At 37.1% G+C, this 14,203-nt stretch overlaps 1 protein-coding gene and 1 non-coding gene across 6 annotated transcripts in view; one reads left to right on the forward strand and one right to left on the reverse strand.

Moving 5' to 3' along the window:
* Nucleotides 1–4,463: 4,463 nt before the first annotated feature.
* Nucleotides 4,464–14,203, forward strand: part of arl5c (ADP-ribosylation factor-like 5C) — a 14,698-nt gene continuing 4,958 nt past the window's right edge. The window contains exons 1-7 of one of the 5 annotated variants that reach the window (XR_001641573.1): nt 4,464–4,935; nt 5,987–6,047; nt 6,167–6,314; nt 6,472–6,555; nt 7,505–7,656; nt 7,787–8,024; nt 8,849–8,855. Coding sequence is in view for 1 of the 5 variants with exons in the window: in XM_016570718.1 (XP_016426204.1) it covers nt 4,890–4,935; nt 5,987–6,047; nt 6,167–6,314; nt 6,472–6,555; nt 7,505–7,656; nt 7,787–7,835 (540 nt within the window). In the remaining 4 variants the exon portion in view is untranslated. Of the gene's footprint in view, nt 4,936–5,986; nt 6,048–6,166; nt 6,315–6,471; nt 6,556–7,504; nt 7,657–7,786; nt 8,454–8,848; nt 8,856–12,802; nt 12,817–14,203 lie in introns of those variants that run through there. The other 4 variants (XR_001641574.1, XR_001641572.1, XR_001641575.1 and 1 more) reach the window with 4 other exon arrangements.
* trnac-gca (transfer RNA cysteine (anticodon GCA)) lies at nt 12,650–12,721 on the reverse strand. The gene has a single exon. It is a non-coding gene; the product is annotated as a tRNA-Cys (tRNA).

Raw genomic sequence — 14,203 nt, forward strand, 5'->3', positions numbered from 1 at the left:
GAGGACAGTTGAGAGATGACAGGAAAGTATTGGGTGGAGAGAGGGGGGCGGGATCGGCAAAGTACCTCTAGGCGGGAATCGAACTCGGGTCGCCGTGAGAGCAGTTGCGCTTCTAACCACGAGGCTATCGGTTTGGCCAGGATTTCTAAAAACAGTAAATAAAGTAAATAAAAAAGAAATGACATTTATTTATTAAATAAAGGCTTGAATACACTACACAACTTTTAAAATCTGAACAGATTTTAAAACACTAAGCGTCATAGACTTGGCAACTTTGTAAATAGTTACAGAAGAAAAACCGGGCATCATATATTGGACAACTAAGGATCACACACTACCAGATTTTCAAGTCGTTCTGATTCCAACAAACTCAGAAACTCGCACATTGTTGCTAGCAGGCGCATAACAAATGAAAAGGTTTTTTTTTTTTTTTTAATTGGCTCAAAATATCAAATGTGTTTGATATCCTCTGACTGGATGGAATGATAGAATGAAGCCAAAATATCGGAGTCTGACTTCAGAAATCCTTGCCAGGACAAGTCTGGGAAAATAAAGACATCTGGTCACCTTAATTTAGTTTAAATCTGTTTTTTGAGGAGAATAAGCAGGAGAACCTTTCTTCATGTCTATTTTACTTTTGTATAGTACTGCATGACTCCTAATCATTATAAGGTTAGTAACTGTTCTCGCTGAGCATTAAACACGATTCAGAATGTATAACCAAAATCTTGCAAGCGTATGTGTGCGTTCGTATGGTTCGGTGGTCGGGTGCGTATGTGTGCGCGCGTGTGCATCCTCTGTAGTCTTAAACAGGGTCTTTCTGATACACAGTAGTCTTGGGAGTGATCCACCAATTCGTTTTCCCAGACTACACTACTGCAGAGCGTGTTTTTGTTTCGTATTTGATTTTATTTATTTTATTTATTGAGTCTCGAAAGATCTATCCAGATTTTAGCCTGCTAAAACCTTTACCGAGCTCCACCGCTGCTGTGTACTCCTCCAGTCCACAAGGGGTGCTGTGGTGCTCACATGCTATAGTTTAATAGGGCTAAAAAGCGCTAAAGTGTATCAACAGATGTTAATCCAGACCCGCTAGCAGTTCTAAAATGCTAATATGCAAATATAAATAAGACAATTAAGAGGGTCAAATTTTAAAACTAAAAGCCCAAAATGTTTGAGACCACCGCTAAAGTTGAACACAAATAGCTTTGTGTTGATTGTAACCGGCTCTGTCCCGTCTTCTGTGCCTGCTCAAGGGCTTTTAGCATTTGTGCCGCTAGTGTACCACTGCCATTGGAAACATATTCTGCCTTATTTGCACGTCAGTCACACAGGCCAACCAATCACAAGTGCCGTAATCTCTCATCAGGCCACTCCCACCATAAACATGGTGGGTTGTCTTAACTCAGTGCAACACATATAGTTGTTGTTGTTGTGTGATAGTAGTCTACACTGCCATTTAACCTTATCATAGCGACATGTTTGCACTGCTAGCCATTTGAAGATTAAACAAGCTGTTTATTGCATGACAGTTTAAGGATTCACTTCACAGGCTGAGAAGCTGACGTACGTACACATATCCCACTGCCAAATTCATGCTAATGCTACTGCTTTTTGTGTTGTTGTCTCTGTGGCCAATTTCTAAGCCAGGACTGTATGTGTATGTGTGTGTGTATGAAATGGGAGAAAATCTGGAGTCTTTACTATTTTATGTAACCTGAGCCTTGGAGCCTCTTTTTACCCTCACCTATGTTTGAAAAGATCATCATGATGAAATTCGCTAAATATACAAGTAGATAGCTTACTAAATAATGTTATTGTTGCATTATCGCAATTGTTTCAAAATATAAGGAAAACAGACGTATTCTTTGGTGCCTGATTGTAGCTCCATTTTACTTTTTGTTTTTAATCTGTGGATAAATTCATATTTTAATTAAAATTTTTAATCTGGATCAACTGTTTCCTGTGCCTTTGCTATTTTCATTTCATTTAGTCACCGATAAATATGGATGAAAGGTATCAGTAACTCTCAACCAAGGGGCCTCAGTGACCATCCAAGGATGACTTAAAATGAGTTAACTTTATAAATTAATATAATGAAATAATAAAATTCTAATCCAAATTGAAATGCTAAAAAAATAAAGATGCAAGCTGAAAACAAATTAATTTTTATTTTCCTTCAATAACTTTTGGTTTTATTGAAGAACATACAGTTCTTGAATACAGAATATAAATTCGGGAATTATAATGGTTCCGTAATTTGGTATATGAAATTTTAAATATAATCATAATAAAATATTATGTATTTTTAATATGTTTACCTAATTAGCCACATTTATACATTTAATATATCAATTAAAAATGAAAAAAGCAACTTTGTCTTAATTACAACAGAGATACCAGAAGTATGTTAGCGTAAATGCAGGGGAGGCTTTAAAATATTGTTTTGGAGCCTCGTTGAGACAAAAAGGTATAGATCTGGTATAGGGATACTGGTATAGATCCACTAGGGACTTGTGAGAAACACGAGAAGAAGGGATGGCAAAGTGAAGTGATAAATAGAGGGGAATGAGGTAATGGTGTGAAGTGATGGGTGAGAAAGAGTATGTGGTGGTGGGGGGTCAGGAAGAACACAAAAAGAAAGGAGCGAGGAAACAATGCAGGATAGAGACAGCGGGGCATGAGGAAGAATTGAAAAGATGGCTATCAGATCTCATTTATGGGGGCAATCCTGGTTTACAGTCGAACCCCTGAATTCACACGAGTCAACTGTATATTACATGCTGATCATGCAAACAGTCTTAAAGGGATAGTTCACCCAAAAATGAAAATTATGTAATCATTTATTCACTCTCCACTTGTTGCAAATCTGTATGAGTTTCTTTCTTCTGTTGAACACAAAGGAAGATATTTTGAAGAATGTTGGTAGCCAAACAGTTGATAGTAGTCATTGACTTCCATGGTATTTATTTATTTTTCAATTCTATGGAAGTCAGTGGCTGCTGTTTGGTTCATATAGGTTTGGAACAAATGATGACACAATTTTCATTATTATATTTCTTTCATAACATGCAAAATATGATTGCATTGTCTGGAATTTGTGATTATGCAAATGATATATTTTCTTTCTTCCTTGTTGTCTGAACACAAACGTCTTCACCTGAACCAACAACGGTTTCTGTTCACAGGTGGTACATGAAAAAACACCACACCACAACAAGACTTTACACAATTCTTGCCCAGACATGCGGATGACACTTAACCACACTCGTGCATTTGCACGCTGATCTGCATGCACTCTGTGCGTTGCATGCTTCTGTTCTTCTTGTAGCAGATGTTCTCACATTGTGTCACATTATTCCGCATACCATGGCATTTAAGTCGGCTATACCCAAAGTGTTCAAAACACAGACTCATTCTGTGTAAACACAAGGCCTCAGGTGTGGGTGTGCAAGAAACCTGATTCAGCTCAACACTCTTAGAAGAACAGTGACAACAGGAAACTCATGCTCAGATCACATCAAGAGGAACAGAAAGAGCAGAACACATGACATTATGGAAACGATGTGGTTTCATTACTTGCTATATTCTGGTGATAATATGTGACCCTGGAGCACAAAACCAGTCATAAGTCGCACAGGTATATCTGTAGCAATAGCCAACAATACATTGTATGGGTCAAAATTATCGATTTTTCTTTTATGCCAAAAATCATTAGGATATTAAGTAAAGATCATGTTCCATGAAGATATTTTGTGAATTCCCTACCATAAATATATCTAAACTTAATTTTTGATTAGTAATATGCATTGCTAAGGACTTCATTTGGACAACTTTAAAGGTGATTTTCTCAACATTCTGATGTTTTGTTTTTTGGGGGTTTTTTTGCACCCTCAGATTCCAGATTTTCAAATGGTTGTACCTCGGCCAAATATTGTCCAATCCTAACAAACCATACATCAATGGAAAAACTTATTTATTCATCTTTCAGATGAGGTATAAATCTCAATTTTAAAAAAACTGACCTATATGACTGATTTTGTGGTCCAGGGTCACATAGCCTATATTTGATTTTGTTTTTTGAAGTTCAACATTTCAAATCAATATACTACCGTCAATGATATTGTTTTGGTTGGTGTTTTGTTCTGTCTGTGATTGATTTCTGGTTGTATAAGGGTTGATAAAGAATCGCACAGGTCACTGAGGTCAGAAGAAAATGTCAAGTAAGGTTATTGATTTGAGTCAGTTATATAAGACAATATCTGATTTTATATCAGAAAGAAGATCATGTAACAGAAACTAATTTACAGAGAGTCCAGGGAATTCCTTGGGCTCTCTTTTACTTTCTGATTAGAGTTCCATTAAACTTCCTCTCAAATTCCCCTGTAAGAACGCCCCGCCCCGTTCCAAATACGAATAAAAGGAACGGTACGGAAAACTGCGTCATCGCCATGGGCGTCCAATTAGGGTTTGTCGTTTAATCCACCCCTGAAACGCGTGACGCGGCCTCTGCGTCATCACACGTCGTTTAAATGCGCGGAGTGCAGACGCACACGAAAAACACGACGAGACTCCGTACTCCGACCCGGGTTACTGTATCGGAGCAGATTAGACCGACACCAGACGATTAAACCACAGACACTCAGGGAAAGAATCTCCTAACGTTTCGACTCTAAATTCTGGCATCTGTTTGAGAATAAAGAGCAACAAGCAAAAGGGGAATACTATCGATCGTTGGATCATTGTTTTAACGTAGTAAAGTATTTACAACCCAGATTTAAAGAATCAAAGGAACCAGAAGAACGACTTAACTCCAGCGCTCGGCGAATTCTGAAAACTCAGTGTGAGAGATTGACAAAACCGGCCTTTTAAACTCACTGCCTTCGGGGATGGGGCTTCTGTTCGCCAAACTGATGACTGTGTTCGGAGACAGAGGTAAGCCAATTTAAAAAGGATGTGATTTTATGTTTTTTATTATTCTGATTTTGTATTTTAGCAACATTTAATATGATTTTAAAGTGGTCTTGTTATTATAATTGTAGTCAAGATGGTTTACTTGTTAATGTTTTCAGTCACAAGAACATTACCGGGTAACAGTTAAGTTAACATTCTGTCCTGGCTTTTGAGAAACTTAACATGTTGTTCTCTTCAGGGCTTTTACTAATACTCTTGAGTTCTTAATGGTTAACGTGTTTTCAAACACCGGATAAAGGCCATTGTGAACATTGTTCCACATTTGTCATTTTGTAAGACGGTCGACTCTTCTAACTCTGCATTACGATTTTATTTAGTAACATACAACCAATCATAAACGTCCTCAGCTCGTATTCATTAAATATTCATTAGTTTGGTTTGTTTTCTAAAACTCGCACGCGTCGTTTAATCTGTCTAACAGCGACACTAATTACTCGAACTTGTTTTTACTGTGTTTCAGATTTAAAATGACTAACACTCAAAACTTTCACATATGAATAATAAGTTCATATTTGTACTTTTAGTCCAGTCAATGCTACTGACCTCATAAATAGCCAAGAAAGTTAATCCAGAATGTTTATAAATGTACAGTGTACATTTTTTCAACCTTAGCAAAGTACAGGATGAAATGTGAAACAAGATTACCCAGGGTTAATACTGACCCAGGTTTCGAATGTTAAAAGCCCAGTTTAGTGGCCCTAATAACATGTCATTGACAAATACATATGTTTATGCAAGTCTGTGTTCTGTCTGTACACGATAAGATCGTACATGCCAGTGAGGTTCAAAGATCGTAGGCGTTTTGCTTACTTATAGGTATTCTGGACCAATTTACCCAACTTTTCTGAACTTTGTTAAACCCAAACAGATATAGATCACTGAACACTGTGTTCTTAGAAATGCATTGCGTGTATGTTAATCAGGTTGATGTTATCAGTTGACATTGTCATACAGAATAGATTAAACTAAGTCGAATTAAAATCTCTTTTTTTCTCTCTCTCTCTCTTTTTAGAACACAAAGTAATTATTGTCGGTTTGGACAATGCCGGGAAGACCACCATCCTCTACCAGTTGTAAGTGTTTTTCTTTTTGAAAGCATAAACAGGAGAAGCACATGCCTTTTGTCAGTCTGTTATTACATGTTACCTGTTTCCACTCAGCTTTTGAACCTTGTACACTGTGTTCCTTCCAGTTTAACTAAAGAAGCGGTGCAGACTTCTCCCACAATTGGCAGCAACGTAGAGGAAATTGCTGTAAAGAAAACACGCTTCCTCGTCTGGGACATTGGTGGTCAGGAGAGTCTCAGAGCTAGCTGGAACTCGTACTACTGTAACACAGAGGTGTGTGTCATTAACCTGCGTGCCTTGCTAATGTGACAGGAAATATGTAAAACTCTCATGATTGTTCTTTCCCTACTGCTTAGAGGCAGATACAATATATTATTACCAACTTTATAGTCTTTATAAAATGTATAATCTGCCTCTCTAAATGTAACAGATTGTCATCCTGGTGGTTGACAGCACTGATCGAGAACGCCTGACTGTAACTAAAGAGGAGCTTCATCGCATGCTTGCACATGAGGTTAGTTTGCATTCAGCTGCTTCATGACTCAGTTGTTATGAATATTTCATGATGGGTATTTCATGCACTTTGAATGTGTAGTATCAGAGTCTGGGTTTAATAAAAATGTTTATTTATTTTACGTGATTTTATTTGTTTAGACTTTGAGTATGTTCAAAACAGTGTAACTATAGTTTTTTTTAATCAATATTTTGAATTGTTTCTTATATTTCTAAGTTCTAATTGTAGTTCCATTTTTAGTCATTTTGTTATGCTTTTGTCATTTTATAAAATGTTTTCCTCTTTTTTTTATTATTATTATTTAGGGTTCATTTATCTTTATTTCAGTTTTAGCTGTAGCTACTTTATTTACAGTTAGTAATTTTAGTGCGTTAAACTTGTTTCAGTTAGTTGCCAAAGCAACATTTATCATTTTCATTTAGTTTGTTTTCCATCAAATTTTTTTCAGCTTTATTTTGAACAAAATAAAAAATAAATTATGTTTTTGGTAGTTTTAGTTAACAATAATCTCCCTGATTCAAAATAATATCTCTACTGTAAAAGGCATTGTTTCCAATCAGAAAAACCATAAACCATATCAGGAGAAACCATAGCCTATTTGATAGTAAAATACTTTAAAATTGTGATAAAACCATGCAAATAATGCTTGTTTTCCATGATGTTGTTGTTTTACTAAATGGACATGAAAGAATGTTGTTAATTAATTTATATTTTTACATTTATATTCACCAATATAACAACAAACATATTTTATTGACAACATTTTAACATGTGATTAAAATGTCATCTAGGGACTTTTTAAATATGCAAACAAATGATTGAATCAGGCTTTCAGGGTTGGGTTAGACTAGCCCAAGTGAAACTAGCCCTAGTCTTAACTCTTTTAAACATTCTTCTTTAATGTTGACAGTTTAATTTCATTGCTTCTCCTCCTTGTGTGTCCCCACAGGATCTGCAGAACGCATCCGTGCTGGTTTTGGCGAATAAGCAGGACATGAAGAACAGCATGTCTGCTGCAGAGATCTCTCAGAGTCTGACTCTCAGCTCGCTCAACGCTCACTCCTGGCACGTCCAGGCCTGCTGCGCACTCACTGGAGAAGGGTATGTGTGTTTTCTAGGAGTGTGTATGTTTACCTGAGTGTTTGGCTTGTTTAAAATGTTTCCAAGTCCCTGATCTGAGTGAAAGCCTGTGTATTTAATGTGCACCCACCTCTTTCTCTTCCCTCTACAGCTTACCAGCCAGTCTAGATTGGATGCGCTCCCGTGTTGTGGCGAATTAGTCCAGCAACGGTGCTTCTTAAACCTCTGGAACTGCTGAAAAAGAGATCAGGCCTACTTAAGACTTTCATCCAGCTCTCAGTGCCTCTGTCTGAGTAATCTTCAAATACTGAATCCTGGAGGAACGCGCTTCATCCACTTACTCTGGATACCAGAACGAGCCTGGAGACTGTGTGTGTGTGTGTGTGTGTGTGTGTAAACGTTTGTGTTTGTACATTATGTGACTCCGTTCTAGAGGTCCACGTGTTTACATTACTGACTTTTGCAATGATCTGACCTGATCATGATGTGTTGTCGCCACTGTATTCACCTCCGGCTGTGCTGACGGCTCCGCTTCTCACGTGGAGTTATTGTCTACAGGCATCCATCTCAAAGGGGTGGTGGGGGGTGATGGTTCACATGCCTGTACTGACTCATGATGAGCCACTAAGCTACTGAACAAGCATTACTTGAAGTATTTAAAGGGAATTGATTTGTGTATGTTCTAGAGATGTGAGCATGCAGAATGGAACAAGTGTTCAAGTATTTTATTTTTGAAAGTATATTGGATGTTCATAGTATGTTTCTTATATGATTTTGTACAAAACAAGTTTTGTACAAATAAAAATCTACTAAAAACACGCCTTTTGTCTCTGACAAATATACTTAGCCTGGGTTCAAAATGTATATGACTGTTGAGTAGGGACGCAGACCAAGCGAGATAAAGACAATCTATGATTATCAGATCAAACAGAAGCTGACTACAGCTTAATTTGCATTGATCATTCATATGATAATCTGTCCTGTCCTTTTGTAGATCCATATGCAAATGCATTAAAGCCAACAATTACCTAGTTACTATGCATGCGGTGTGCATTTTGATTTGCTAATGCATTAATATATATATCATTGTCACTGGACAATCTGTCCCTAACTATCTAGGTTTCTGAATAGCTTGTTTTTGACGCCTCACAAAGGTGAGATCTAATTTGCACTCCTTTATAGGTGATGTGCTAAACTTAGTAAATCTTTACAGGAGAATGGTGCAAAAGTCTAAATATATTTTCTTATGTATTAGTATGCATAAATATGAGAAAATAAGTAGTAATAAGTATAATATATTCTCTTTTAAATTGGAGCAATATTTTTATGCCTACCCTCACAAAATATAGATTCTAATATTATTGTATCTAAAAATGAAACCATTTGACATAGAATATATACAAATAAAGCTGTAGTGTTTTCTTAAAAACTGCAGTAATAATTTGTGATTTTTTTTATGGAATAACATGCAGCACAATAAAGATGCCTCAATCAGGTTGAGTACAAATATTTGGATAGCATTGCTCAAGATATGCTTAACCAAATGACTGAGAGGCATGTATATGATTTTAAGCCTTTAAGCCTTTTAATATTTAACAAACAAATATTAAATGCTGTTACTAAACAGTGCTTCAGCTTACAGACCTGTGTTGATGTGCTGATGAAATATATGTAGGTGACCTATTGTAATAGTCAATAGACAACAATCATTGAAATGAGCATGTCTCATTATTTAAAATGTTGTGTGTATGGGATAAATGGGAGTTCCTGCTTCCATCGATGACAGTGTGGGCTTGCTGAGTGAGCAAAGATGATGACAGTCTATCCATGCTTTCTCCTTCTGCTGAGTCATTAAATGAGTGCAAAATAATGAAATGATTGCTTATGTAGTCAGTTAGGGTGTGTGTTTGGTAAGCAGGCCCTGTGTCTGTGTGTTACTGGTAGGTGAGATTTTAAGGTCTTGAAGATTCAATTGAAGGCTTCAGGTTCTTTGCTTATATTGTTGTTCAGATTTATGTGTGTATTCACATTGGTTTCTTGCATCTACCCATGTGGTCTGATTACTATAAAGGAGAACTCACATAGGGGGCACCCAAATTTGAACCAGGGACCTCTTGGTCTGCCGTCAAACCACTGAGCTATACCCCCACAGTAACAGCTCACAGGTCAGTCCCCTAACGGTTCATCTATAACAATGTATTTAAAGGTGTGTATGACAGTCGGAGTTTGTTTTATATATTTTCTTTCCATTCAAATAGATTAATATGGGTTTACAGGGATAAAACTCTTCTAGTTCAGTGCTGTGTTACTTCACTCTATAAAGGAGGTGTTTCTTGCCTGCAATGATCTAATGAAGCATTGGGTCTTCATGGCCACCCCTGCTACAGAGTGGAAAGCAGTATTAAAATGGTGGAGTGAAAAATACAAAAAATATTCAACTGTGAATTATTTTATCAAAGCAGCTGGAAGAAATTCCTTGGCTTGGGGTATTTGTGTTACAATCCACTGTTCTGCATATCACACTTGCAGGCTCAGGATCATCTACTGATAGTTAAAGATGTCATGCTTGCCTATTTAAATTCACTTATTTATCGGGACGAGCTACTGTGAACATGACCACACGAGTAGCACATCTTGTAAAGGACCCCCCCCCAAAAAAACAATATCAGGATATACTAAATGTGAGTGACACATCTGGCCACACATCAATTGGGACAATATCTATTGGGAAGTATGAATGTTCCTTCTATTGGTCTGTACTTATGATGTACTAAGATCTTAACAAATGTGTAAGAAAGAAAGAAAGAAAGATTGCATACTGGCAGAAAAAAAGACATGGGGACAAAGCGACATGAGAACATGCATGCATAGGGTTTGTAACGGAGGAGGCGTGACAACGGAGGGGGGATCCAAATGCAAGGCTTTATTCCAGAACTAATTACAAGGTAGTGAGGGTCAGAACACCAGCGAACAACAATAACAGAGGCAAGGCAAAAGGGTAATTCATAAAACAGGCAATTGTCAGGGCAGGCAGCAAGCAATAACAAAAACAAGGTAACAGTCCAGAGTAAAAAAAACAACAAGAAAACTAGGAACACAGGAAAACACTGAAAGGCTAACCAACATTTAATCACCAGCGAAGACAGAGAGTGTGTGTGCTATTCTTAGAGTCCTACTAATATGAGGCAGCTATGAACTGATAATGAGTGCTGATGGGTCCAGGCAAAAGATGATGGGAAATGGAGTCCTGAGTGAATGGCAAGGTACAGAATGGAGTGCACTCCAGCTGGAGATCGTGACAGTGTTTACTTAGAAACAAATCCAGTTCTGTGGAAATCAGTCTATATTTCTGGTCTTAGGCCTGTCAATCATAGTTACAAAGGGGCAAATTTGTATGGTGCTAGAATGAGCAAGTTAATCACATGCATGAGGAAACCAACTTTCATTAAAACATTGTTCTGTGATTACATTTCACAAGAACAATACCGTAAATGCTAGAATGCATCACACCATTTTTACCCCGATTTTCAGTCTTTAGCTTCAGGTTATGAATAAATATAAAATTAAATCAAATATGTTTTATATTCTAAAGCCCCGTTCACACCAAGAACGATAACTATAAAGATAGCTATAAAGATAACGATATTAGCGTCCACATCAGCAAACGATATCGTCTGTTTATTCTAAGCTCACATGCGTCTGCCGCTTTAAATTCTGGAGCTTGTTACAGCAGGATGGATTCTGATTGGCTGTCAGTGTTTTATCTTTATTGTTATCTTTATAGTTATCGTTCTTGGTGTGAACGGGGCTTAAAGGTGATTTTGGAACATATTCTTTTCATTTCTAACGCGCGTGTCTCTTAGCAACGAGGCGAGTGTTTCTGCACAGCTTGAGTCTAGTTTGTGGTCCTCAGTGGTTTATGATGCACAGTTTTTCTAACCATTTACCAAGTCGACAAGTGTATAATGCCTTAATGTTTTAAAATCTGTTCAGCCTTTGCGTTTACAAACAAAAACCTCTAGATAGATAAATATATTATTACTGAGTTGTAGCCTAGTCTGCATTGTCCTCAGCAACGAAAATAGCCAAATGACTGCAATATTCCGATTACTCTGGTATGGCCACACCAATAGCTCTTGCTAAAAAAGTGATTTAAAGTAAGATTAAGTGAACATGTTTTTCTAACCATTTACCAAGTCGACAAGTGTATAATGCCTTAATGTTTTAAAATCTGTTGAGCCTTTGCGTTTACAAACAAAAACCTCTAGATAGATAAATATATTATTACTGAGTTGTAGCCTAGTCTGCATTGTCCTCAGCAACGAAAATAGCCAAATGACTGCAATATTCCGATTACTCTGGTATGGCCACACCAATAGCTCTTGCTAAAAAAGTGATTTAAAGTAAGATTAAGTGAACATGTTACAAAGTGTCTATTATTCGTCTTATAATATTCAGATTTCAGACCTTCCATCAGATTCTTGATAAACAGCGTTCTCTGCTCTGTTTCAGCTTTGTTTGGGGCGACATCTAGTGGCTAAGTACACAACTAGCCTACATGCAATCCTCTCCAAATAAATACAGTAGACATTTTGATTTCTTTACACTTTCATCAGATTAAGTTGTGCGTTATTACAGATAACTGTATGTAGCTCAGTGAGTTTGCCTGTGCCTGTTTTCTTTTTGCAAAGCAGTTTGTCCTGGGTTCAATTCTGGGCAATATTCACATACTTTCATTGTCATCTTACTATTGTGCTTGTTGGCCTAAACAACAACAAACAGTTGGTTTGAGTTTCACAACTTTTTAAGAAAAATCTTAAAAAAGAGAGATAAAACACTTCATGCAGACATGAATGGATCCAGATCTGTGTGTGGTAACCAGGTCCTGTCTGCGTGTTATTGCTAGTTGATATTCATGGCAGGATTCATACGTCTGGCCTATGTTATCCCCAAAGTCTATTTGAAAACCCTCTACCAGAAGTTTCTGTTCAATTGTAAGTGTTTTGGAAAAAACAGGGGGCACCCGGATTTGAACCGGGGACCTCTTGATCTGCAGTCAAATGCTCTACCACTGAGCTATACCCCCAGCTGCAGCAACTCAGCACAGGTGATGCTTTCCCAGGTTAGTCACTCAGGCCTGACGTGTTTATAATGGGTGTGTATACAGGTGTGAGTGTGTGTTTTGTGTTTGTTCTGAGCCTCCTGCTGCAATACCCAGAAATGACTGTAATAATCAGGATTTTGTTTTGTTTCTTTCAATGTGGTTGAGTCCACAAAATATGAAAATCTGTTAAACAATGATATAATGCCGTAGTGTTGCTTTAGTAAATCTTTACTAAAAATAAAGAAATTAATAATAAAGAAATTTACAAAAACTATCAAATAAATAAATTGCCACCAATAATGCCCAAGAAATGTAAATGTAAATTGTAACCTAACAACAAAATCTGTTAAACAAATGCTACATCCAAAAAACAAACAAACATAAGTTTATGTAAGGCCTGGTTTTTTTACTGTGCAGTTAATAGCCTGTATAAATTTAGAACAATTAAATCACATGGCAATTGTCCCTATAAAATTTTGTGACATTTATGAAAAATACCGATGTCCTGAAATAAATATCTGTACACAGTTAATATCTACCTTCATTACACAATTGACATGTACAGTCAGGTCCGGAAGTACTGGGACACTGACTGAGTTTTTATGCTTTTGTCTTTATACACCAGTACAATGGATTTGAAATAAAACAATCAAGATTTGATTGAAGTGCAGACTTTAAGCTTTAATTCAAGGGGTTGTGTACAAAAATGTAACATTAGGAATTACAACCATTTTTATACACAGCATATATAAAGGGGCTCAAATGTAATTGGACAAATAATTGTAATCATAAATAAAATGTTCATTTTTATTAACATTTTATTTATAAAATATATAATGTTCATTGTTCATATTTTGTTGAGAATCCTTTGCAGGCAAAGACTGCCTTAAGTCTGGAACTCATGGACATCACCAGAGACTGGGTTTCCGCCTTTGGGATTCTTTGCCAGGCCTTTACTGCAGCTGACTTCAGTTGTTGTTTGTTTGGGGGTCTTTCTGCCTTTAGTTTTGTCTTCAGAAAGTGAAATGCATGCTCAATCGGTTTGAGTTTAGGAGATTGACTTGGTCATTGCAGAATATTCAACTTTTTTACCTTCAAAAACTCCTGGGTTGCTTTTGCTGTATGCTTTAGGTCATCGTCCATTTGTACTATGAAGCGCCACCCAATCGACTTTGCTGCATTTGGCTGAATCTGGGCAGATATATCCCTATACACTTCAGAATTCATCCGGCTGCTTCTGTCTTCTGTCACGTCATCACTAAACACCAGTAACCCAGTGCCACTGGAAGCCATGCATGCTCATGCCATCACACCGCTCCACCATGTTTCACAGATGATGTATGCTTTGGATCATGAGCTGTTCCAAGCCTTCTCCATACTTTTTTTCTTCTCGTCATTCTGGTACAAGTTGATATTGATTTCATCTATCCAAAGAATGCTTTTCCAGAAGTGGTCTGGCTTTTT

The sequence above is a fragment of the Sinocyclocheilus rhinocerous genome, unplaced genomic scaffold (genome assembly GCF_001515625.1).
Source record: "Sinocyclocheilus rhinocerous isolate Xijiao unplaced genomic scaffold, SAMN03320098_v1.1 scaffold1063, whole genome shotgun sequence".
Lineage (NCBI taxonomy): Eukaryota > Metazoa > Chordata > Actinopteri > Cypriniformes > Cyprinidae > Sinocyclocheilus > Sinocyclocheilus rhinocerous.